The sequence below is a fragment of the Sparassis crispa genome (assembly GCF_003851025.1).
Source record: "Sparassis crispa DNA, contig_000000F, whole genome shotgun sequence".
NCBI classification, from domain to species: Eukaryota; Fungi; Basidiomycota; class Agaricomycetes; order Polyporales; family Sparassidaceae; genus Sparassis; species Sparassis crispa.
Window position 1 is genome coordinate 3,970,699 of NW_020939747.1, and position 24,912 is coordinate 3,995,610.

Genomic DNA, 24,912 nt, shown 5'->3' on the forward strand with positions numbered 1-24,912 from the left:
TTGTACTAAGGCAGACATTAAGTTGCTCCAGTCTAGAATAGCTGAAAGGGGTCCGGACAAACCTAAACTCTCTCAGACAAGATTCAGAAATGTGTCCATCATAATAAGCTTTAATGCATATCGTGATCGAATCAATGAACTTGGCTCTGCACAATTTGCCAGAGAGACTGGTCAGACACTCCAGACACTTTATTCTATAGACAGCTGGAAGTCAGAAGACACTAGTAACAAGAAGAGACAATTAAAGAAGAAGTCTGCTACAGTAGATTCTAAGTGATCATCAAACAAGATCAGTTCACACTTGCAGGAAAAACTCTAGAACTTGCCACACTGTTGTACCAACCATCATCCAGGTAAATTGTCCCTATGTATTGGACTGCCAGTTATGATCAAGAACAATGAAGCAACTGAATGTGGTGTCACCAATGGTGCTGAAGGCATTGTAGTTGGTGGAAGTCACGACCACTCACTCAAGATAAAATGGCTCTTGATACTCTATTTGTAAAGTTGACTGCACCTTCATCTCCTATTCAATTAGATGGCTTACCTCTGAATGTTGTGCCTATTACACATCAAGTGCAAGAGATTGACTGTGTAATGCCAAATGGTGCACACCTGCACATAAGTCGAGATCAAGTGGCAGTAATTCCAAACTTTGCAATGACAGACTTCAATTCTCAAGGCAGAACTCATCCAGATAATGTATGTGATCTTCAGGACTGTCGGACACATCAGTCTGTCTATCACGAGGTTCAACATATGCAGGTACAATACTTGTGCAAGGATTTGATCCAGCAAAGTTTACCGGTGACATAACTGACTACTTAAGACAAGAATTTTGAGACTTGGAACAGTTAGATAAAATAACTAGACTGCAGTACAGCAAGAAATTGCCTGCATTTATTGATGGTCCTACTCGTGGTGCAGTTATACATGCATATCGTACATGAAAAGGCCAAGATTATACTCCTAAGATAGTAGTACACCACGCCATTAGATGGTCAAAAGAGGTACCATATATAATTGAGAAGCCACTGGAAATTGCACCCTTTAAACTTTTGGAGAAACCAAAGAAAGGATCCACTACAGACACTGCGGAAACTAAGACACCAACTCGAGCAGAACATCAAGCTTTAAAGTTAGCCCACTATGTAGCAGCTGCAGGAACAAAAAGCCTTGTTACTCTGAGTAATGATCCTGGTGCAGCACGTGGTGCTAAGTGTAAGCATAGTGAAGACACAGCAGGCTCTAAGTCTAAGAAACAGAAGGTTACAAGTGCTATAATATCAGAAAATCTGGCTTCACCGCAAGGCTTTATTTGGAATGCAGGAACATACAGTTGTGCCTATGACAGTCTCTTTTCAATCTTACATGCTGTGTATACAACTTCACCTGAATGGTGGATGTCCAATGTTCAGCAGCAGAATATTCACCTGCAGCTTTTTATGCAAGTGTTTGAAGATGTTAAACTTGGCAAATTGACAATGGAGAATGCATGAGACAGAATCAGACTCAGTTTGCACTAAGTTAACTCTGATGTATTTCCAGTAATAGGTACAGATGCATTATGCAGGAGATGTTGAATCACTCTGAAGATATTCTGACCTGCACACTTATCTGTGATCACTGTAATATAGAATTTGAGAGTAATACAGATGGACAAGTGGTTTGGGATTGTAGCAGAGCAGTTTGGAAAGATAGTCCATTCAAACTTGGGTCCTACAAGAATAGATCAAGTACAGACTGGCTGGATGCAATTTTTGCCAGACGCTCTGAGCGTGTTTGTCCTAAGTGTAATAGTACATTGCTTTATAATTTAGAATATGAGTCTTTGTCAAATTTTCAGGGTTTCATCACCAACAGTCTGCAGATTAACTGGGAATCTGAGTTAGAATTGCAGAATCAGAAGTATAGACTTTGTGGTATAGTTTATTAAGGTGGATTTCACTTTACTGCATGTATCATTACAAAGACTGGAAGTGTCTGGTTTAATGATGAGATTACAACTGGGCAGACTTGTATATTAGAGGGACAACTAGCGTGTATGGATTCAACAGCACTGACAAAGTGTAGATCAAAGATTAGTTCTGTTATTGTATATGTTAAAGCATGACTGTATTAGATTGTAACATAGCAAAATGTATATTTAATTATAAAAATGTACAACTATAATACTTTTGAATGATGAGTGCAAGAAAAAAAGACTAAACACATATATTAAAAGTGTAGGCCTGATAGATATTAAAATCAGGAATCGTTCTTGCCATGCGTTAGCATTGGCCCACTCCAAGCAAGTGTTACAGCTTGCATACAGTCGGTCTTTCAAAGTGATTGTAGTAGAAACCAATGCAACTTGCACAAATAGTGATCAATAGAAGTGCCACAGCAGCCACAAAGCACCAATGCATCATAGTCAGTGAAATTATAGATGCATATACTAATTCTAACATATAAAAAGAGTACCATTGAAATCTGTGAAGGAAATGGAGCACAATGCTCTCTTAATTCAATTCAAGTAAATCTGAGTAAAACTGGCTGAGATATCTCAGTTTGGGATTAGAATGCTCAGTGTGAAGTGGAGAAAAATTTCATATTTCAGGAATCGTAATAATGTTGTGGAAAAGCGGTGGGCTGATCGTAGGGTATTGGATGTCTGGCATCAGAAGAGAAATGCCAGAAAAAAGAGAATGACTCTAAAATGCACATAAACATGCTAGATAGGGTGCCTTATTTTTTACAAGCAGTGCACATTGAAGAAACAAGGTGAAGTGAGAAAAAACTGAGAAAATGGATTGTAACACTCCAGAAAGTAATTCTGATGTGCTAAGAATAACACCGTCGGATTCAGCGTAAAAGTAGGTTAGAATGGCTACCGGGTTTATTCAAATCCGAGCAGAATTGAGTGAACTACAAGTCTAGCAAGTTTGGCTAGAAGTGTGGTAACAAGTGCTTGAAGCCGGTGATGTCATGTGCGACCCGAGTCACGTTTCCCGCCGTATGAATTGTTAAGCACTCTAGGGCGCTTAATGTTCCATATGGCGAGAAACGTGACCTGGAGGGCATGTGACGTGCACATGCTTGTGGCTGAAGATAAATATGCAGAATAAAATGCAGACAAATCGCAAAAATACCAGAAAAATTATGGCATGGCCCTCTGATGATAGTGGACTTGTAGAAGTAACTAGACAATGTTGTAAGCCATTGTAAAGTTCTTACAAATTCATGCTAGATGGCATATTAGAATATTGTAAGGCCTTACAAACCAATACTAGAGGGTGTAATGGAATTCAAAAAATGGTATAATAAGGCATTGAAGCAGGGTTACTAAACACTACTAGACATACTAGGAGTGAATATAACACTTTGTAGGCTATTGTAAGGCCTTTATCAAAGTGGTCAGTCTACTAGACTATTGTAAGCATCTTACAAAGTGACACTAGATGACATATCTAATTATTGTAGGATCATCGTAAACATGTTCACTAGGGCACTTACGAGAGATTACTAGAGACTATTGAAGATTCTTACAAAGTGATGCCAGGTAACATTTCCAACTATTGTAAGCTCATTACAAACTGATACTATAGAATATATCAGGAGCCAGTATCATAGGGTGTTGTTGACTTGCTAACATTACTAGACAATATACTAAGAGTCAGTAGGCGACTTTGTAGACTATTTAATAGTATAGCCCTTATCAACCCACACAACTTATCAATGTAGTGGGATGTTATAGGACACTTACTACACATTATTAAATCACACACTAGGATTTAGTAGAGAATACCATAACAATTTCTTGTATACATTTTAATATATTGTTATAGGCACATTTGTAACAGTTTCTGAGGTCATTTTTTGTAGTGATTCATATAGGCACAGCATCATTTTTTGTGGTGATCCTTATAGACACATTGGTAACATTTTTTGTAGTGATCCTTGTAGGCACCTTTGTAACACTTTCTAGGGTCATTTTTTGTAGTAATTCTTATAGGCACATTGGTAACATTTTTTGTAGTCATTCTCGTAGGCACATTTGTAACAGTTTTCAGGGTCATTTTTTGTAGTGGTTCGTATAGGCACATTGGTAACATTTTTTGTAGTGATCCTTGTAGGCACATTTGTAACAGTTTCTAGTGCTATTTTTTGTACTGATTCTTAAAGGCACATTTGTAGCAGTTTCTAGTGTCATTTTTGCAGTGATTCTTATGTATTAAGAGTCAGTAGATGAATTTGTAAACTACTGTAAGGCTCTTATAAATTCATACTACTCAGTGTAGTTGAATGTTGTAGAATGCTTACTAGATGTTATTATATAACATACTAGGAGTCAGTAGAGAATACAATAGACTATTCATAGTTTCTAGGTGGTATACTCAGATTTGTTAGATGACATTGTAAATTGTTATAAGACCTCTACAAACTGGTACTAGGTGGCCTTTCAGACTATTATAAGGCCTTACACATAAATACTAGGTGGCATACCAGGCTATTATAAGGTTATTACAATACTAAGCAACTTGGTAAAAGTTAGTAAACTATGTAGTAAGATGTTATAGGAGCTTACTAGACATTACCAGATCACATTATAGGGCATTATAAGGCCTCTATTAAAAATAATAGGTAGTATGTCAGACTACTGTAAGGCACTTAGAAATGGATATTAGATGTCGTACTAGAAATCTGATGACATAGTAGACTATTATATATATAACACTTTGAGACATTTTTTTGTAGGATGAAATTGATTTGAGTCATGTGAGACTCAACTTATTTTTGCTGTCAAATAGGTGCCTATTAGAGCAAACACTTACAAATAAAGTCAGAACAATTATAAAAATATCAGAAAAATTATAGTATGACTATAGAATCTAAGATTCTAAGAAACTTCTATGAGATAGTTACCTTGGAGTAGGTACATGACATAGTAGGCAATTAAGATAATCCTTGTAAAATGAATATTAATAACTTTTTAGTCATGTTTTTATATAAATTTTATAAAATGACATAGTAATATCATTTTGATGCCATTTTTCAGCTGAATCTTTTAAAATGCATACTAGTCACTTTTTAGTAATATTTTATATACTTTTTGCAGAACAACTTAGTAGCATCATTTTGAAGCCATTTTTCAGCTGTCTTTTGCATACTTGTCACTTTTTTGTGATGTTTTTCTATACTTTTTGCAAAACAACATAGTAATATCATTTTGAAGCCATTTTTCAGCCGAGTCTTTTAGAATGCATACTAGTCACTTTTTAGTGATGTTTTTATATGCTTTTTGCAAAATGACCTAGTAATATCATTTTGAAGCCATTTTTCAGCTCAGTCTTTTAGAATTCATACTAGTCACTTTGTAGTAATGTTTTTATATAGATTTTATAAAATGACATAGTAGCGTCATTTTGAAGCCATTTTTCAACTAAGTCTTTTAGAATGCATACTAGTCACTTTTTAGTAATGTTTTTGTATACTTTTTGCAGAACAACATAGTCATATCATTTTAAAGTGATTTTGAAGGTGATTTTTAGGAGAGGTGTACTAACAATTTTTAGTAATATTCTTATATGATTTTGATAAAGGGACAGAGTAATATTATTTTAAAACCATATTTTAGATAATTCTACTCTGGGATACTTAGCAATATGTTAGACTATTATCAGGCAGCAACAAATAAATTATTATCTACATTATACTACATTGTCAACAAATATTAAATGGTATGCGAAAGGTTGGTAGGCGATATAGCTGATGTGTAAGACTCATGTGATAACATAACATATTATTGTTATAAAGTGTGTTGCATGCTATTATATACTATTATAAGATTTTTATAAACTACAATCAGATGACATCTTATAAATAAGTCAAGAGTATGATATTATTAGAAGTTTACTATATATTACTAAGCAATATACCAGTTGTTAAATAACATTATAAACTCTTATAGTGCTTTTATTTAAAAAGCACTAGCATTTTTTTGCAACTTTTTTGTATAGACATATAAATGACATGCTGGACTAACTGTTACTAAATATTTTTAAGTGAAATATTCGATGAATAGCATACTAAAATGTAATGCAGTTGTTAATGATACCTGGAGTATCTAAAAAATACTATAAGTTATTCTAATACTTTGTTTTTTAAAAATATCTGTATAAAATAAATTTTTACATAAATCTAGTTGAAATAAAAACAGAGTTTCAGAGCTTCAAAAAATTATACACTAACAAAAAAGACTTCAGTTCTTTATACTTATTAGTATAACATCAAATTTTAGTAGATTTTTGTCTAAAGTGACTGTTTTGAGTGAATATAAATAGTGAAACCTTTAAATAGATACCGAATAAAAATACAAGATGCTATGCAATGCAATGGACCACTCTTCACAAGTAATCAACTACTAAGAAGTAATACAAGATGATTAATGCATGTGGGAACAACTAGATGATGAGAAAAAGGCAGGAACACAGAACCTCAGGAATCATTCCTGCCATGCAAAGCAATGGCCCACTCCCCACAAGTTGGTGATGGGTACCTGATCATGTTCTGTGGGGGTGTTCAGCAAATATTTGTATCATCTGTAGACTCAGCCTATCTAACTTCACATGCCATGGATGATCATTATCTTGTCCTCCATGAGAGCATCATCCAGTGTGCCCAATTCATATCTAACCACCAATCTGCATGAACCCAACTTCTGAGATGGCCCAAAAGTCACATTACTGTGATGCTCCATCACCTCTCAGCTGAGCCGCCAGAGTATTTCCCCTACAAGCATGGCGGCTTGAGCCTGTGGCTGTGACAGAAACTGATCACAGTGGTAGATGTATATGTTATACTCTTGCACACTGGCTTTGAGTCCTTTGCACCAGCGCTAAATGGTCGGAGAAGTCTCCGGATTCATCCACACTGCACGGGCCAGCGGCATCAGCATCTGAAATGCTATGCTCATGCAGATGTACTCTGAAGCTAGGCCCTCCAACGATGGGCCCCATTTGCACTGGATGTATTGCACCATGGCATTATGGATGACGATTTGCCATGATCTTGCGAGCTGCTCTTCCAATGGTGTGAATGCGTACCCTCACAATTTTTCTGCAAACTGGTAGTTCTTGATTCTGAACATGGCTGTGTGCATTTTCAGCACATACGTGACATTTGGGACACAGGTCCCATTGCCCTTCAGGTTCTGCATGTACCATACGCTTGAGATGAAATGGGTAACTAGACCACTCATTTGTTCGTCCTTGGGTTCAAAGTCTTTCTCAGCTAGTGCACCCTTGACTAGCTTGGGTTCCAGGAGTTTGTTCATGATGGGCTTGTATATTGTACTGTGAATAAAACTGTAATGCTCGTGAAGAAGGATTTCTAGCACCCCATCAGCCACTTTCTCTTTGTGCAGCTCTTTGCCAAAAGAGCTCAGGTCATTCTCTGCCAACCCTTCTGTGACCTCGGTTCTGCTGTCTGACACTATGGGCTCCAATGGCTTGGCCTCTGCATTGAGTGATGGGATTTCTTCACCTCCATGTTTTGGCATCAATTCCTCTGACATAGATTTTGCTTCAATGTCATAGAGGACCAGCCTTGAATGCACATCATGCAATATAGTGGTGGAGGATGCATTCACACCCTCGCATCTCGACCAAGCAGCTTTCTTCTTTCTGTTCTTTTGTGGATTTTTTCATTCTGGCTAGCTAGATAGTTGTGAAAGTCTGCAGGCTGTTTATAAGCATCCTTAAAGCTGAATTTGATATCAACTGAGCTATCCAGCTCATCGCTTGGGCCTTCTCTTGTGGGTACTGGATCTTCGAACTTTGAGCAAAAGTCATATTCATTGAGGACCTCATTGTACTTGCACTGACCGAATCTTTCATATGTGAAGAGAAAGTGTCATAGTCCACTCAAGTTCAAATGTGGCTCAAATTGATGTCTTGAATCCATTCAAACACTTGCGTGGTGCATACCTTGGAAATTTTTTCATCTTAAATGCACCCTTATGGGCACCCCACCTTGCGGCCATCAGCTGCAACACCTCTGCCCACAAGCTCGCATTATGTGCCTTCCGATGTGTCATGAACTCCTGCTATAACTCCTTGCCTCTCTGCCCTCTGAAGTGGTGAGGTAGAGCCTCCTCATCGAACAGTTCAGGCAATATGTCCACCTCCATCATGTCAAGTTCTTTCTTGTGCACCTGTGCCACTTCACTCATTTCAGCCATTGTGGGTAGCAGCTTCACGAAGTACTTCTCCTTGATGCCTGCTGTTCTGGAAACCCTCACCCACACTGAGACCTTTGCTGACTCAGATGAGAGCTGCCAGTGGGTGTATTGGTATACTGCCATCTGTGAGATGTGATATCTGCTTAACAACCCACACATGAGGGTTTCACAAAATTAATTAATTCTTGTGTGTGCACAGTGTGGATGTGGATGCAGCTGCTCAGAAGCTCAAGTGCCGACTGCCTTTCTTGGAGATTAGATCAATATCTCTCGACCTCGTATTCAGCCTCTCAATAAAGTGAACGATCATTGAGAGCCTCCCTATCAGCAGCTTGAATGTGAGCTGAGAGTGTCTTGCACACATCCTCGCAGCCTCTTCTGACTTGTAGTTACTAAGGTATCTGTATGCCTGAGGTGGTGGAAAGCCCTTGTATCCTAGTGAAACAAGCATGCTGAACTTTCTGGCCAGGTGTTCAGTTGCAGTGTGAATTGTCTCCTCTAGTCACTTCCAATATTGCTTTACCATTTCATTGAGTAACCACTGACCTCCCACCTTATCAATGTATATCCGCGCTAGTTGCCAAATAGTGGTCCATTGTATGAGATGTAGACTGGAGTGTGTGCAATCTCCAGATAGAGGCTGAGGTTCTCGTGGAAGAGTGTCACAGATAATGACTTCAGATGGGCTGACAGTTCATCTGGTTCTACATCTTTCAGAGAGGTGTTTTGATTGGTTCAGTAGTACCCTGTTCCATCGTAAATACATCACATTGCTGTAGTCTACACTTAAACTCTCTCAGCCATCCTTTCAGTTTTCTATTGATTCACAATAAACTGACTGAAGACGATGCCAGCAGCTGCGGTGCTTGCATTTCATGTTATGGCCTGATCCTGCACAATGGTCCACACTCTGACTTGATCCTTCGACTCTTTTTGTACACTATCAAGGAATTGTGTCTCTGTTTGCCTGCTTTCAAGCTGCTCACCTTTGTGTTACAAAAGCGAAAAGCAGTGTTTCTATGCGAGTTTTTGTCTTCTGGCATGTTTTGGTCTTGTAGAGGCAAGGTGATTAGTGTGAGTTGAGGAATTATGATTACTGAGGTATGAAGAAATCATTCTTTATGGGATGAGCCTTCCATCAAATTCTGAGAGACATCTCCAAGTGCCCCTATGCATGAGAACAACTTTTCAATTACGATTTCTGAGATACGAAGGAATCATTCTTTTATGGGATAGGGCTTCTGCCAGATCTTGAGGGACAGATGAAACGGCCCCTATACGTGAGAACTACTTTTCAATACAAATTTGTATGCATGGGCTGCACCTAGTCCTGGGTTAGGTCTAGGGTTTAACTACAAACTTTGTAGTCCCTGTTGTTACTGTACTACACCTTGCGTACAGTCGGTCTTTCAAAGTGATTGTAGTAGAAACCAACGCAACTTGCACAAATAGTAATCAATAGAAGTGTCACAGCAGCCACAAAGAACCAATGTATCATAGTCAGTGAAATTATAGATGCATATACTAATTTCAACACATAAAAAGAGTACCATTGAAATCTGTGAAGGAAATGGAGCACAATGCTCTCTTAATTCAAGTAAATCTGAGTAAAACTGGCTGAGATATCTCAGTTTGGGATTAGAATGCTCGGTGTGAAGTGGAGAAAACTTCGTACCTCAGGAATTGTAATAATGTTGTGGAAAAGCGGTGGGCTGATTGTACGGTATTGGATGTCTGGCACCAGAAGAGAAATGCCAGAAAAAATTCAGAATGACTCTAAAATGCACATGGACATGCTAGATAGGGTGCCTTATTTTTTACAAGCAGTGCACATTGAAAAAACAAGATGAAGTGAGAAAAAACTGAGAAAATGGATTGTAGCACTCCAGAAAGTGATCCTGATGTGCTAAGAGTAACACACTGTCAGATTCAGCTTAAAAATCCGGTCAGAACGTCCACTTGGTTTATCCAAAATTGAGTGAACTACAACCCTGGCAAGTTTGGCTAGAAGTGTGGTAACAAGTGCTTGAAGCCGATAGTGTTATGTGCGACCTGAGTCACGTTTCCCGCTGTATGAATTGTTAAGCGCTCTAGGGCACTTAACATTCCATACGGCGGGAAATGTGACCTGCAGGCCATGTGACGTGTGGCTGAAGACAAACATGCAGAATAAAATGCAAAAACATCGCAAAAATACCAGGAAAATTATGGCATGGCCTTTTGATAATAGTGGACTTGTAGAACTAAGTAGACAATATTGTAAACCATTGTGAGGTCCTTACAATTCATACTAGGTGGCATTTCAGACTATTGTAAGGCCTTTACAAACACAAACTAGATGGCATATCTGAACATTATGAGGCTTTTACAAACTGATACTAGAGGGTGTACTAGAATTCAATAAACAGTGTAATAAGGCACTGTAGGAGGCTTACTAAACATTGCTATACAACATGCCAGGAGTTGATATATCACTTTGTAGGCTACTGTAAGGCCCTTACCAATACTAGACTATTGTAAGCATCATATAAGCTGACACTAGGTGACATATCTAACTATTGTAAGGCCCTTATAAACTTGCATACTAGGGCATTTACTAGAGATTACTAGACACTATTGTAGGTTACTAGTGATCCTTACAAAGTGACATCAGGTGACATATTCAGACTATTGTAAGCTCATTACAAACTGATACTAAAGAGTATATTAGGAGCCAGTATAATAGGCTATTGTTGACTTGCTGAACATTACTAGACAATATACTAAGAGTCAGTAGGCGACTTTGTAGACTATTCAATAGTACAGCTCTTATCAACCCACACAACTTATCAAAAGAGAGTGGGACATTGTAGGACACATTATAAAATGGCTAGGAGTTAGTAGAGAATATAATAACAATTTCTTGTATACATTTGAATATCATGGTAGGCATATTTGTAACACTTTCTAGTGCTATTTTTTGTAATGGTTCTTATAGGTGCATTGGTAATATTTTTTGTAGTGATTCTTGTCAGCAGATTTGTAACCATTTCTAGGGTCATTTTCTGTAGTGATTCTTATTGGCATATTGGTAACAATTTTTGTCATGATTCTTGTAGGCACATTAGTCACAGTTTCTAGGGTAATTTTTTGTCGTCATTCTTATAGCCACGTTGGTAACAATTTTTGTAGTTATTCCTCTAGGCACATTAGTAACAGTTTCTAGGGTCATTTTTGGAAGTGATTCTTATAGGCATGTTGGTCACAGTTTTTGTAGTGATTCTTGTAAACACATTTGTAACTCTTTCTAGGGTCATTTTTTGTAGTGATTCTTGTAGGCACATTAGTAACTGTTTTTAGAGGCATTTTTTGTAGTGATTCTTATAGACACATTGGTAACTTTATTGTAATGATTCTTATAGGCACATGTGTAACAGTTTCTGGGCTCATTTTTTGTAGTGATTCTTATAGGCACATTGGTAACAATTTCTTGTATACATTTTAATATTGTTGTAGACACATTTGTAACACTTTCTAGTGTTATTTTTTTGTAGTAATTCGTATAGGGACCTTGGTAACATTTTTTGTAGTGCTTTTTGTAGGCACATTTATAACAGTTTCTATGGTCATTTTTTGTAGTGATGTTTAGAGGCATATTAATAACATTTTTTGTAACGATTCTTGTAGGCACATTTGTAACAGTTTCTAGGATCATTGTAGTGAATCTTATATATTAAGAGTCAGCAGATAAATTTAAACTCAGACTACTCAGTGTACTAGAATATTGTAGAATGCTTACTAGACATTATTATATCACATACTAGGAGTCAGTAGAGTATATAATAGACTATTCATGGTTTGTAGGTGGTATATTAGGATTTTGTAGATGACATTGTAGATCATTATAAGACACCTACAAACTGATACTAGGTGGCCTTTCAGACTATTATAAGGCCTTACAAATAAATACTAGGGGATTTACAACTCGCCCAGGAAAAGGCTTGAGCACGTGACAAGACGCGTCGACATGTCGACATGTCGTATCGGTTCCATGTCAATTTCTCTGTCACATTCCGCGTTCCCGGTCCCGATTCCCATTCAGCATTCCTTGTTCCCATTCTCCATATCACATTCCCCATTCCCCATTCCCCTTTTCTGTTCCTTGTTCCCCAAATTTCGTTCCCTGTTCCACCTTCCCTCCTTTCATGCATTCTCTCATTTTACAACATATTCTTTACAATCTTACTGCTAATCAGCACTGTGCTCTTCAAATATAATGAAAACAACCAATCCCATAGCTAGAGCTCCCGCCATGTTGCCACTCTCTGACTCGGTTCTCACCACCGTCAAGCTGCTCAAGAACTGTCCTATACCTAAGCAAGTTCCAAGCAAACTGCTGCTATCGAATGATGCCCAAGATTCAGTGCAAGCTCATATTAAAGCTGTTGGATTGGACCGTTATCAGTTCCACCTTAACATGACTGATCAGAGTGCGTGGCGAATGAAATGCAGGCTTCGATGCCTCTGACAAGCCACATAGATAAAGCCTTCTTCTTACTGGCTGAGCTCGGTGTGCATATACCAGATGAAATCCCATGCAAAGTACAATCAAAGTTTGTCATTCGCCATAACGATCAAGACATCGTCAAATCAAGGGACGGATCAAAAGCCTATCAGGGTCAGAACCGCCTTTACCAATGCTCATGTGGGATGGACAATACCACGGGGTGGCACCCCTCCACACGCCGGGATATTCCCTGGGCCAATGTCGGCTGCTTGGCATGGCTCCGACTAATCACCACATATGATCAAGAACATATGTTGCACATTCACAAGGGTTTTGCCTTTCTTCATATGACTATATGCACTAAATAACGTGACTATATGCATAGAAAAATGACTTATTGTGATCAATGAAGTGCATGGTATGCTCAATCATTCCCCAGCGTGTCTAGAAGAAATTGAAATGACTCGAAATCCTTCCATTCCCCTCCATCCTGAAGTCCGAGAATATGCACTATCGCTCTTTCGTAAATCCTACACTCTCACACTTGTCCGTAGTCACTGCCGAGACTGGGCTGTGGCAAGATTCAGTCCCAAGCTACCGGAATCTGACATTCTCTATGACAATGACAGCTTCCAGTACATCATGAATGACCATGAAACCACATTGCTCTATCGTACCCTCAATCGCGAACTGAGGATCAGTCAGCACTCAGCAGCACAAGACAATCTGGATCTCTGGTTCTGCACTCACGATCCACAACCACCAGATCCACAACTCTCAGAGGCTTGTCTCTACTACCAGCCACATGTTGAGGATAGTACTGATCGCTTTGTCATCATCATTTCCACTCCTACTCAGCGCTCTATGTCTTGGCGATTTGGACACAAGAAGCAGATCTTTCTTGATGGCACTTTCGGTTTCTGTAATGCTCGGGTTCTGCTGTTTACCGTCATGGCTCTCGATAACTTCTGAAGAGGTGTACCACTGGGGCATATAGTCTTCTCGGCACAAAAGAAAACAAAGCACAATGGCATGCATGCAGACTACAACAGTGCTCTGATGGCAGAGCTACTGGGACACTTCCGAGATGGTCTAGGTACGAATGAATGAGGCGAGAGCTTTGAGGCGTGTGTTGCCAACACAGACAATGACTTGAAGGAATGCTATGGCTTGAACTCCACTTGGCCGGGAATCCTGCTGATCCTCTGTCTCTTCCATACTTGGCAGTCTTGGTGCAATGGCTTAAACAAGCATCTTCGCGGAATACCAAAGGGGCCATCTCATCAAGATGTGCATGTTAGACTTGGGCGACTCTTGGTGCATCTTCTGAAGGAGATCGACGTGTACGAGGAAGCACTTCAAGCATACAACGAAGAAGTCAAACACTTCAAGACACTTGCAGCTGAGACTAGCCGGAACTCGGAGCAAAAAGCAAAGGGTGGACTGTTATTCCTTGCCTACCTGCAGCCTTATCTGAAATCTCACTCATTCTGGCTGTTGTGGTCACTCGCTGGTGTCCAAGAGGCTGCTCAGCGACTCAGGATTCCAGTTGAACAGGTCACACGAACAACAAATCCTCTCGAGTCATTTCAAGGTCGGCTCAAGAACCAATACTTCAGCTCATATCTACGCTCAGGACGACTTCCACGACTTGACATGTGGATCATCATCCTGATAATGAAGGTTCTGCCGACATTCTTCCATGAATGAGATCAGCACCGTGCTGGTGTCGAGTACTATCAGTCAAAGCGACACGCCCTTCTCAACCAGATATCTCTGCCACCATTGTCACCTCCCGCTCGTGAAGCCACAGCACCGCCCGTCTCACAGCAGCAAGCTCTTGATGCCGAGAATGCTCAGATGATGGACAGTGCACTAATGCAGGGGCTGGAGGAGGATGGCAAGAAGGAGGACGATGGGGAGGAGTTGGAAGTGGTTGAGGACACAGAGGAGGAGGTGGAGGTGATTACGAAGTACTACGGCACCGAGCTCGTCATCAAGGAGGATGACAGTGTGGGCTCAGTGTCATTGTCTCTTGAAGGTACGTGTCACAACCCAACAAGGCTTGGAAAACGCACTGAAACACATGTGAAGATGACGTGACCAGCACCAGCTTGAAGATCGAGTCATCGTTCTACGATGAGGTTGCGCTCGATCACAGCAACATTTTTTGCGACCTGCCGAGCCCTCGATGTCCTCTGCCCAAGCAACCATCCACTCCAAAGTGCCAACGCAACATCGAGGATTTCGTCCATAACCTTCCGAGTCCTCTGTGCCCATCATCTGTGATTGCGGAGTATCCATCTCCATCAAAGTGGTGCCAGTGTAACACAGAGTATTCTCCACGGCTCCTGCTGTCAGGGCTCCCACGGGATTCATCTCCGCCAAAGAGCCAGCATGAAGACAGAGACATTGACCACCGGTATCAGCCACTGCTCTTACCTTCGCTGACGAAACTTGATGGAGACATCGCACACCCCATTCTTACGCTGCAAGCATTACCAACGATGTTGTGAAACTCTCACGCAGAGCAAGACAATGCGCATGTCATCGCACTGCAAGAGGTCTTGCAAGCAGAGGATGCCCTGGCAGGTGCTTTACGGCACATGCTACAGATCGGCATGACAATGGAGGAGCTCAGTGACCATGTCAGCCCCCGTCTCCATCAGCAGCTAACGCAAGAACACTCCGGGATTGACCTCTCAATATCACCTCTATCTAAGTCTCGAAGCTTGCTACGTGCGCACACCGAATCGACACTTCTTGCTGGAGAACGGGTGATTGGTGAGAGCAGTCAATACGTTCAGACACTCATTCCTTTCGAGCCTCAGGTGAAAGAGCGTAGACACGAGTCATATAATATTAGATAAACAGAAGATTCATGGGTTGTTGAAGTTGCATGGAGTGCCTGATAGTGTCGCGGCAGAAGATAAGTCATAAATAAAAGAGAAGAAGGAAGGGGGGGTCCAGGGGGGAACACTCCGGGCATCGCCGCCGCCACTGCAACTGAGTAAAAGGACAGGAAGTATCTGGATTGTGATAGGGAAAGAGACAGGGAACAATACTAGTACGGGCAACACGACGGGGAATACAGCGATACATCGGGAATGACTAAATTAGGGAAAAAGCGCGTTGAAACTCCACTAATCCCTGGGCGGGTTGAAGGTCCAATATTAGGTGTCATACCAGGCTATTATAAGGTCATTAGAGTACTGAGCAACTTGCTAAAAGTTAGTAAACTATGTAGTAAGATATTGTAGGAGCCTATTAGACATTACCAGATCATATTATTGGGCATTGTAAGGCCTCTATTAAAAATAATAGGTAGTATGTCAGACTACTGTAAGGTACTTACAAACTGATATTAGATGTCATACTAGAAATCTGATGACATTGTAGACTATTATATGTATAAAACTTTCAGACATTTTTTTGTATGATAAAAATGATTTGAGTTATGGGAGACCCAACTTATTTTTGCTGTCAAATAGGTACCTATTGCAAACACTTAGAAAAAAATCCGAAAACATTATAAAAATATTAGGAAAAATGTGGCCTATAGAATCCAAAATTCTAAAAAACTTCTATCAGATAGTTACCTTGGAGTAGGTACATGACATCATAGGCTATTAAGGCAATCCTTGTAAAATAAATATTAATAACTTTTTAGTCATATTTTTATATAGATTTTATAAAATGACCTAGTAATATTATTTTGAAGCCATTTTTAGCTGAATCTTTTAGAATGCATACTAGTCACTTTTTAGTGATGTTTTTATGTACTTTTTGCAAAATAACTTAGTAATATCATTTTGAAGCCATTTTCAGCCAATTCTTTTAAAATGACATAGTAATACTATTTTGAAGCCATTTTTCAGCTGATTCTTTTAGAATGCATACTAGTTGCTTTTTAGTTATATTTTTGTATAGATGTTATAAAATGACCTGATAATATCATTTTGAAGCCATTTTTTAGCTCAGTCTTTTAGAATGCATACTAGTCACTTTTTAGCAATTTTGTATACTTTTGATAGAACAATATAGTAGTATCATTTTAAAGCAATTTCAAAGGTGATTTCTATGAGAGGTGTACTAACAATTTTTAGTAACATTCTGATATAGTTTTGATAAAAGGACAGAATAATATCATTTTAAAACTATGTTTTAAATAATCCTACTTTGAGATACTCAGTAATATGTTAGACTATGATCAGGCAGCTACAAATAAATTATTAAATGGTATGTGAAAGGTTGGTAGGCGATATAGCAAATGTGTAAGACTCATGTGATAATATAACATATTATTCTTGTAAAGTGTGTTGCATGTTCTTATATACTATTATAAGATTTTTATAAACTACAATCAAATGACATCTTATAAGTAAGTCAAGAGTATAATATTACACTTCAGGGTACCCTTTATCCCTAGCTCTTAGCAACAAGATCTTCTATAGTATGTCATAGCTAAGAGCTTCTTAAGTGTCAGACTGACCATGGTACCTATTATGTCCCAGGGCATTCTGTGAGATTGCCCAGGGCATAGATAGGATATAGGCTGGGCATATGAGATGATTATTATGTGAGATATCCTACTAGGCTAGGACATTAATTGTTTATCCCAGTATTACTGGTTGTCCCATGGTGTCAGGGGTACATAAGGATGTCCCACTATTAGCAGAAGATGTATTTTAGGCTGTTGTATATTTGTTGTTTCATATTTTCATGTACTGCCATACTGTATAAACCTTAATTACATAGTATGGTAAACCAGTGCTTTACTGATACTTCAAATGAGATGAGAGATCCACAAATAGTGGAATATCCCATACTAAGTTTTATATTCACCTGCAGTGTTATAATACTAATTACTATTAGTGGGATGTATGACATGTTCATTAGATCAAATAATAACTATAACAGGCCAAACAACAGTTCTTATTCTGGTATTTTAAAAGTAATTATACCTTTTCTGATGCAATGTTCAAATTAATGTGATGTCACCTTTAGTATATTACATCTAACATGAATATTATATAACTTTTATTAATAACCAGAAGAAACACAGTAACTCAGTCTACTTATACACTAGCAAATAAGAGACACTTTAGTCAAGTCTGCTACTATAGAATGTACCTGAACAAAACAAGGAAGACATTTGACCTAAGATTGTAGTAAAGTTACATTCACAAACACATACACCCAATGACTTCTTATACTCTGGGACATTATGCTATAGGATGGGCTATCCCATCTAAGGACCTGTTACTCTCCAATCTTAATAATACAATGACTAGTATAGGTCTTTAGGTAATTATAGTAGTCTATCAGATATATTCAGACAAATAATAGCCTGAATAGCTGTCAGCATACAAATAAATCATATTTTAGGATGTCCTTAAAATAGGATGTCCTTAAAATGGTATATCCTTAAAATGAAAAGTCCCATTTTTATATAAAGTGTTAATAAAGCACTGGTTTACCATACTATGTAATTACAGTTTATACAGTATGGCAGTAGATGAAAAGATGAAATAATAAATATACAACAGCCTAAAATACATCTTCTGCTAATAGTGGGACATCCTTATGTACCTCTGACACCATGGGACAACCAGTAATACTGGGATAAACAATTAATGTCCTAGCCTAGTAGGATATCTCACATAATAATCATCTCATATGCCCAGCCTATATCCTATCTATGCCCTGGGCAATCTCACAGAATGCCCTGGGACATAATAGGTACCATGGTCAGTCTGACACTTAAGAAGCTCTTAGCTATGACATACTATAGAAGATCTTGTTGCTAAGAGCTAGGGATAAAGGGTACCCTGAAGTGTAATATTATTAGAAACTCACTATATTATACTAATCAATATACCAGTTATTGAATAACATTATAAACTATTATAATGCTTTCATTTAAAAAGTGCTTGCATTTTCTTATAACTTTTTGGTACAGACATATAGCATGCTGGACTATTGCAGTACTGTTACCAAATATTCATAAGTAAAATGTCAGATAAATAGGATACTAAAATATTGTAATGCAGTTATTAATGATACTTAGAGTATCCAAATATAAGACATTCTAATATTTTATTCCTTTTTGATATCTGTATAAAATGAATTTTTACATAAATGTAGTTAGAATAAAAACTCAATTTCAGAGCTTCAAAAAATTATACACTAACAAGAAAGACTTGAGTTCTTTATACTTATTAATATAACATAAACTTTTAGTAGATTTTCACCTAAAGTGACTGTTTTAAGTGAATATAAATGGTGAAACCTTCGAATAAATACCAAATAAATATACAACATGTTATCCAATGCAATGGACCACTCTTCACAAGTAATCAACTACTAAGGAGTAATACAAAATGATTAAAGCATGTGAGAACAATTAGATAATGAGAGAAAGGCAGGAACACAGGACCTCAGGAATCGTTCCTGCCATGCAAAGCAGTGACCTACTCTCCACAAGTACAAATTTATATGCATGAGATGCATTATAATTTCTGAGGTATGAAGGAATTGTTCTTTATGAGATAGGGCTTTCGCCAGATCTTGAGGGACAGATGAAATGGCCCTTATGCATCAGAATATATGAGATGCATCTAGTCCTGAGTTAGGTCTAGGGTTGAACTACAAACTTTGCAGTGCCTGTTGTTACTGTACTATATCTTGCAGTGTTTCAAAGTGATTATAGTAAAAATCAGCGTGACTTGCACAAATAGTAATCAATATGAGCGCCACAGCAGCCACAGAAGGCTAATGCATTATGCAAGCACATACTAATTCCAACACACACACAGCAGTCCCATTAAAATTAATGCAGGAAATGAAGCATAATGCTCTGTTAAACCAAGTAAATCTGAGTAAAACTGGCAGAGATATCTGAGTTTTAGATTAGAGTGCCAAGTCTGAAGTGCAGAAAAATTGTATAAATGTCAGAAATTTTTTTCAATGACTTTACAATGCACATAAACATGTTAGATAGGGCGCCTTATTTCTTACAAGCAGTGCACATTTTGCTTTCCTTAAAGAAACAAGCAAAAGTGAGAAAAAACTGAGAATATGGATTTTAGCACTCCAGCAAGTGATCCTGACATTCTATAAGTAACACTGTCAGATTCAGCAAACTTTGGTCAGAATGACCTCTGGGTTCATCCCAATCCCAGCAGAATTGAGTGAACTACAAGTCTGGCAAATTTGGCTAGATGAGTGGAAACAAGTGGTTTGAGCCAAAATGGATTGTAGCCCTGCAGGAAGTGATTCTGGTGTTTTGAAAGTGATACCCTCACATTCAGCTCAAAAAACCGGTCAGAATGCTTACTTGGTTCATCAAAATCCAAGTAGAATTAACTGAGCTACAAGCCATGCAAGTTTGACATCATGGCCTGAGTCCAAAAATCTTATCCAAATGCAGTAGGCTGACTTTCAACACACGGCTGAGTTTAGAAATTTTGTCAATGGACCTCACTAATTGACAAGATTTCTAAACTCCCCATGTGTTGAGATTTAGATGGTGGCTCTTGCCATTTCTTGCCATGCAGTGCCTATACTTGTCAGTCTAAACATTACTAGACAACAGGGTAAAAGTCAATATATTACTTTGTAGGCTACTGTAGGGCCCTTATCAACTGATACTAGATGATAGACTATTGTAAGCATCTTATAAATTGACACTAGATGATATATTCAACTATTGTAAGGCCATTATAAACTTACATGCTAAAGCATTTACTAGAGATTACTAGACACTATTGTAGGTTACTGGAGATTCTTACAAAGTGACATAATGTGACCTATTCAGACTATTGTAAGCTTATAACAAACTGATACTAAAGAGTATATATTAGGTGCCAGTGTAATAGGCTATTGATGACTTGCTGAATGTTACTAGACAATAGACTGAGAGTCAGTAGGTGACCTTATAAACTATTGTAAGACCCTTATCAACTCACACCACTAAGTACAGTAGGACATTGTAGGACACTTACTACATATTATTAGATTATGATTCCTGAGGTACGAAGGAATCGTTCTTTATGGGATAGGGCTTCCGCCAAATCCTGAGGGACAGATGAAATGGCCCCTATGTGTGAGAACGACTTTTCAATACAAATTTGTATGCATGGGCTGCACCTAGTCCTGGGTCAGGTCTAGGGTTTAACTACAAACTTTGTAGTCCCTGTTGTTACTGTACTACACCTTGCCACTTCAGGATACCCTTCCGACCTAGCTCTTAGCTTCAACATAATCTATATTGTGTAGTGGCTAAGAGCCTCTCAGGTGTCAGACAGATCATGGTACCAATACATGTCCCAGGGCATTATATGAGATTACCCAGGGCAAAGGCAGGGCAAAGGCTGGTCCAATGGCACAATTATCATATGGGATGTCCTATAGTACTAGGACATTGATATTTATTTCAGGCTATTGTATGGTAGTTTTTTTATACTTTATTCCACTATCATATTATTTAAGCCTTAATTATAAAAACAGTGACTAGAATACTGTAAATAAGTGCCTTATTTGCACTTTATATATGGTGAAATATTTATAGAAAGCAGGATATCCCATATCAAATATTGTGTATGCATTTGTAATGTTATCAAGACTATATTACTATTGGTAGCATGTACAACAACTTCATTGGCTCATATAACAACTAAGACAGGTCAAACAACAATGTTTATTCTCATGTTTTAAAATCAATTTTACATTTTCTGACATAATGTTCAGACTAACATGATATAATCTTTGGCATATAGTATGTATCATAGCTATACTACAACTTTTACCAAGTGTCTCAAGAAATAGAACTACTCAGTCTACTAATATACTAGCAAAGGAGATATATTCTTGTCATGTCTCCTATCATATACTGTATTTGAATGAAAAAAGAAAGGCATTTGACCTAAGACTTCAGTCAAGTTACACTCAGAAATGCATTCACTACATGACACCTTTGTATTATGGGATGTCCCTTTATGTGATGGGATATCCCTTGTAAGGACCTGTCACTCTTAAACCTTAGTAATTCAACTGTTAGTATAAATCTCTAGATAATTATAGTAGTTAAATAAAAACTTCAGGCTAAAGAAGAGACTAAATATCTGTGAATCTTAAAATAACATCTTAGGATATCCTTAAAATGGGAGATCCCACCTTATATAATATGCAAATAAAGTGCTTGTTTATATCACTATAGTCACTGTTTTTATAATTAAGGCTTAGATAATATGATAGTGGAATAAAGTATAAAAAAACTACCATACAATAGCCAGAAAATACATCTTTTACTAATAGTGGGACATCCCTATGTACCCCTGACACCATGGGACAACCAGTAATACTGGGATATAAATATCAATGTCCTAGTACTGTAGGACATCCCATATGATAATTGTGCCATTGGACCAGCCTTTGCCCTGCCTTTGCCCTGGGTAATCCCATATAATGCCCTGGGACATGTATTGGTACCATGGTCTGTCTGACACCTGAGAGGCTCTTAGCCACTACACAATATAGATTATGTTGAAGCTAAGAGCTAGGTCGGAAGGGTACCCTGAAGTGACCTTGCATACAGTCGGTCTTTCAAAGTGATTGTAGTCAAAACCAACGCGACTTGCACAAATAGTGATCAACAGAAGTGCCACAGCAGCCACAGAGAACCAATGCATTAATAGTCAGTGAGATTATAAAAGCACATACTAATTCCAACACATGAAAAACAGTAGCATTGAAATCTGTGAAGGAAATGGAGCATGATGCTCTCTTAAATCAAGTAAATCTGAGTCAAACTGGCTGAGATATCTGAGTTTTGGATTAGAATGCTCAGTGTGAAGTGCAGAAAAATTGTAGAAATGTCAGAAAAAATCGAGAATGACTCTAAAATGAACATGAACATGTTAGATAGGGCATCTTATTTTTTACATGCAGTGCACATTGAAGAAACAAGCAGAAATGAGAGAAAACTGAGAAATTGAATTGGAGCACTCCAGCACATGACCATGATGTTTTGAGAGTAGCACCGTCAGTTTCAGCTTGCCGGTGAGAATGCCTACCGGGATTATCCAAATCCGAGCAGAATTGAGAGAACTACAAGTCTGGCAAGTTTGGCTAGAAGTGTGGTAACAAGTGCTTGAAGCCGGTAGTGTCACATGCCACCCGAGTCACGTTCCATACGGCAGGAAAAGTGACCTGCAGGGCATGTGACATGCACATGCTTGTAGCTGAAGATAAACATGCAGAATAAAATGCAGAAAAATCGCACAAATACCAGAAAAATTATGGCATGGCCCTTTGATGATAGTGGACTTGTAGAATAACTAGACAATGTTGTAAGTCATTGTAAAGTCCTTACAAATCCATGCTAGATGGCATATTAGAATATTGTAAGGCCTTACAAACCAATACTAGAGGGTGTAATGAAATTCAAAAAATAGTATAATAAGGCATTGAAGCAAAGTTACTAAATACTACTAGACATACTAGGAGTCAATACAATGCTTTGTAGGCTATTGTAAGCATCTTACAAAGTGACACTAGATGACATGTCTCACTTTGTAGGGTCATTATAAACGTGTTCACTAGGACACTTACAAGAGATTACTAGAGACTATTGAAGGTTACTGAAGATTCTTACAAAGTGATGTCAGGTAACACTTCCGACTATTGTAAGCTCATTACAAACTGATACTATAGGATATATTAGGAGCCAGTGTCATAGGGTGTTGTTGACTTGCTGAACGTTACTAGACAATATACCAAGAGTCAGTAGGCGACTTTGTAGACTATTTAATAGTACAGCCCTTATCAACCCACACAACTTATCAATATATAGTGGGACATTGTAGGACACTTACTAAACATTATTAAATGGCACACTAGGAGTTAGTAGAGAATAATATATTGTTACAGGCACATTTGTAACAGTTTCCAGTGTCGTTTTTTGTAGTGATTTTTATAGCCACATTTGTAACAGTTTCTAGTGTCATTTTTTGTAGTGGTTTGTATAGGCACGTTGTTAACATTTCTTGCAGTAATTCTTGAAGGCGCGTTTGTAACAGTTTCTAGAGTCATTTTTTGTAGTGATTCTTATATATGAAGAGTTAGTAGATGAATTTGTAAACCACTGTAAAGCTCTTTAATCCTTGTAAAATGAATATTAATAACTTTTTAGTCATATTTTTATATAGAATATATAAAATGACATGGTAATATCATTTTGAAGCCATTTTTCAGCTGAATCTTTTAAAATGCATTCTAGCCACTTTTTAGGAATATTTTTGTACACTTTTTGTAAAACAACATAGTAATATCATTTTAAAGTCATTTTTCAGCCGAGTCTTTTAGAATTTATACTAGTAACTTTGCAGTAATGTTTTTATATACTTTTTTCAAAACAACATAGTAATATCATTTTAAAGCCATTTTTCAGCCGAGTCTTTTAGAACGCATAATTATCACTTTTGAGTAATATTTTTATATAGATTTTATAAAATAATATAGTCAGTGTCATTTTGAAGTCATTTGTCAACTGAGTCTTTTAGAATGCATACTAGTCACCTTTAAGTAATGTTTTTGTATACTTTTTGCATAACAACATAGTTGCATCGTTTTAAAGTAGTTTTGAAGGTCATTTTTAGAAGAGGTGTACTAACAATTTTTAGTAATATTCTTATATAGTTTTAATAAAAGAACAGAGTAATATCATTTTAAAGTCATGTTTTAGATAATCCTACTCTGAGATACTTAGCAAGATATGAGACTATTATTAGACAGCAACAAATAAATTATTATCTACATTATACTAGATTATCAACTAATATTAAATGGTAGGCACAAGGTTGATAGGCAACATAGCAGACATATAAGACTCGTGTGATAACATAACATATTATTGTTATAAAGTGTGTCACATACGCTTATGTACTATTATAAGATTTTTATAAACTATGATTATATGACATCTTATAAGTAAGTCAAGAGTATAATATTATGAGAAGCTTACTATATATTACTAAGCAATATACCAGTTGTTGAATAACATTATAGACTGTTATAACACTTTTATTTAAAGAGCACTAGCATTTTCTTATAACTTTTTTGTATAAACATATAGATGGCATGCTGGACTATTGTAGAACTGTTACAAATATTTTTAAGTGAAATATTAGATGAATAGCATACT

General features: G+C 37.6%; 1 protein-coding gene across 1 annotated transcript; it reads left to right on the forward strand.

The window, feature by feature from the left end:
- Positions 1-14,585: 14,585 nt before the first annotated feature.
- On the forward strand, positions 14,586-15,223 carry SCP_0114540 (hypothetical protein; the record flags this gene model as incomplete). The annotated part of the gene is made up of 2 exons (XM_027753677.1): positions 14,586-14,748; positions 14,802-15,223. 2 exons carry the CDS (start codon positions 14,586-14,588, stop codon positions 15,221-15,223), a joined length of 585 nt encoding a protein of 194 aa, XP_027609478.1.
- Positions 15,224-24,912: the final 9,689 nt, after the last annotated feature.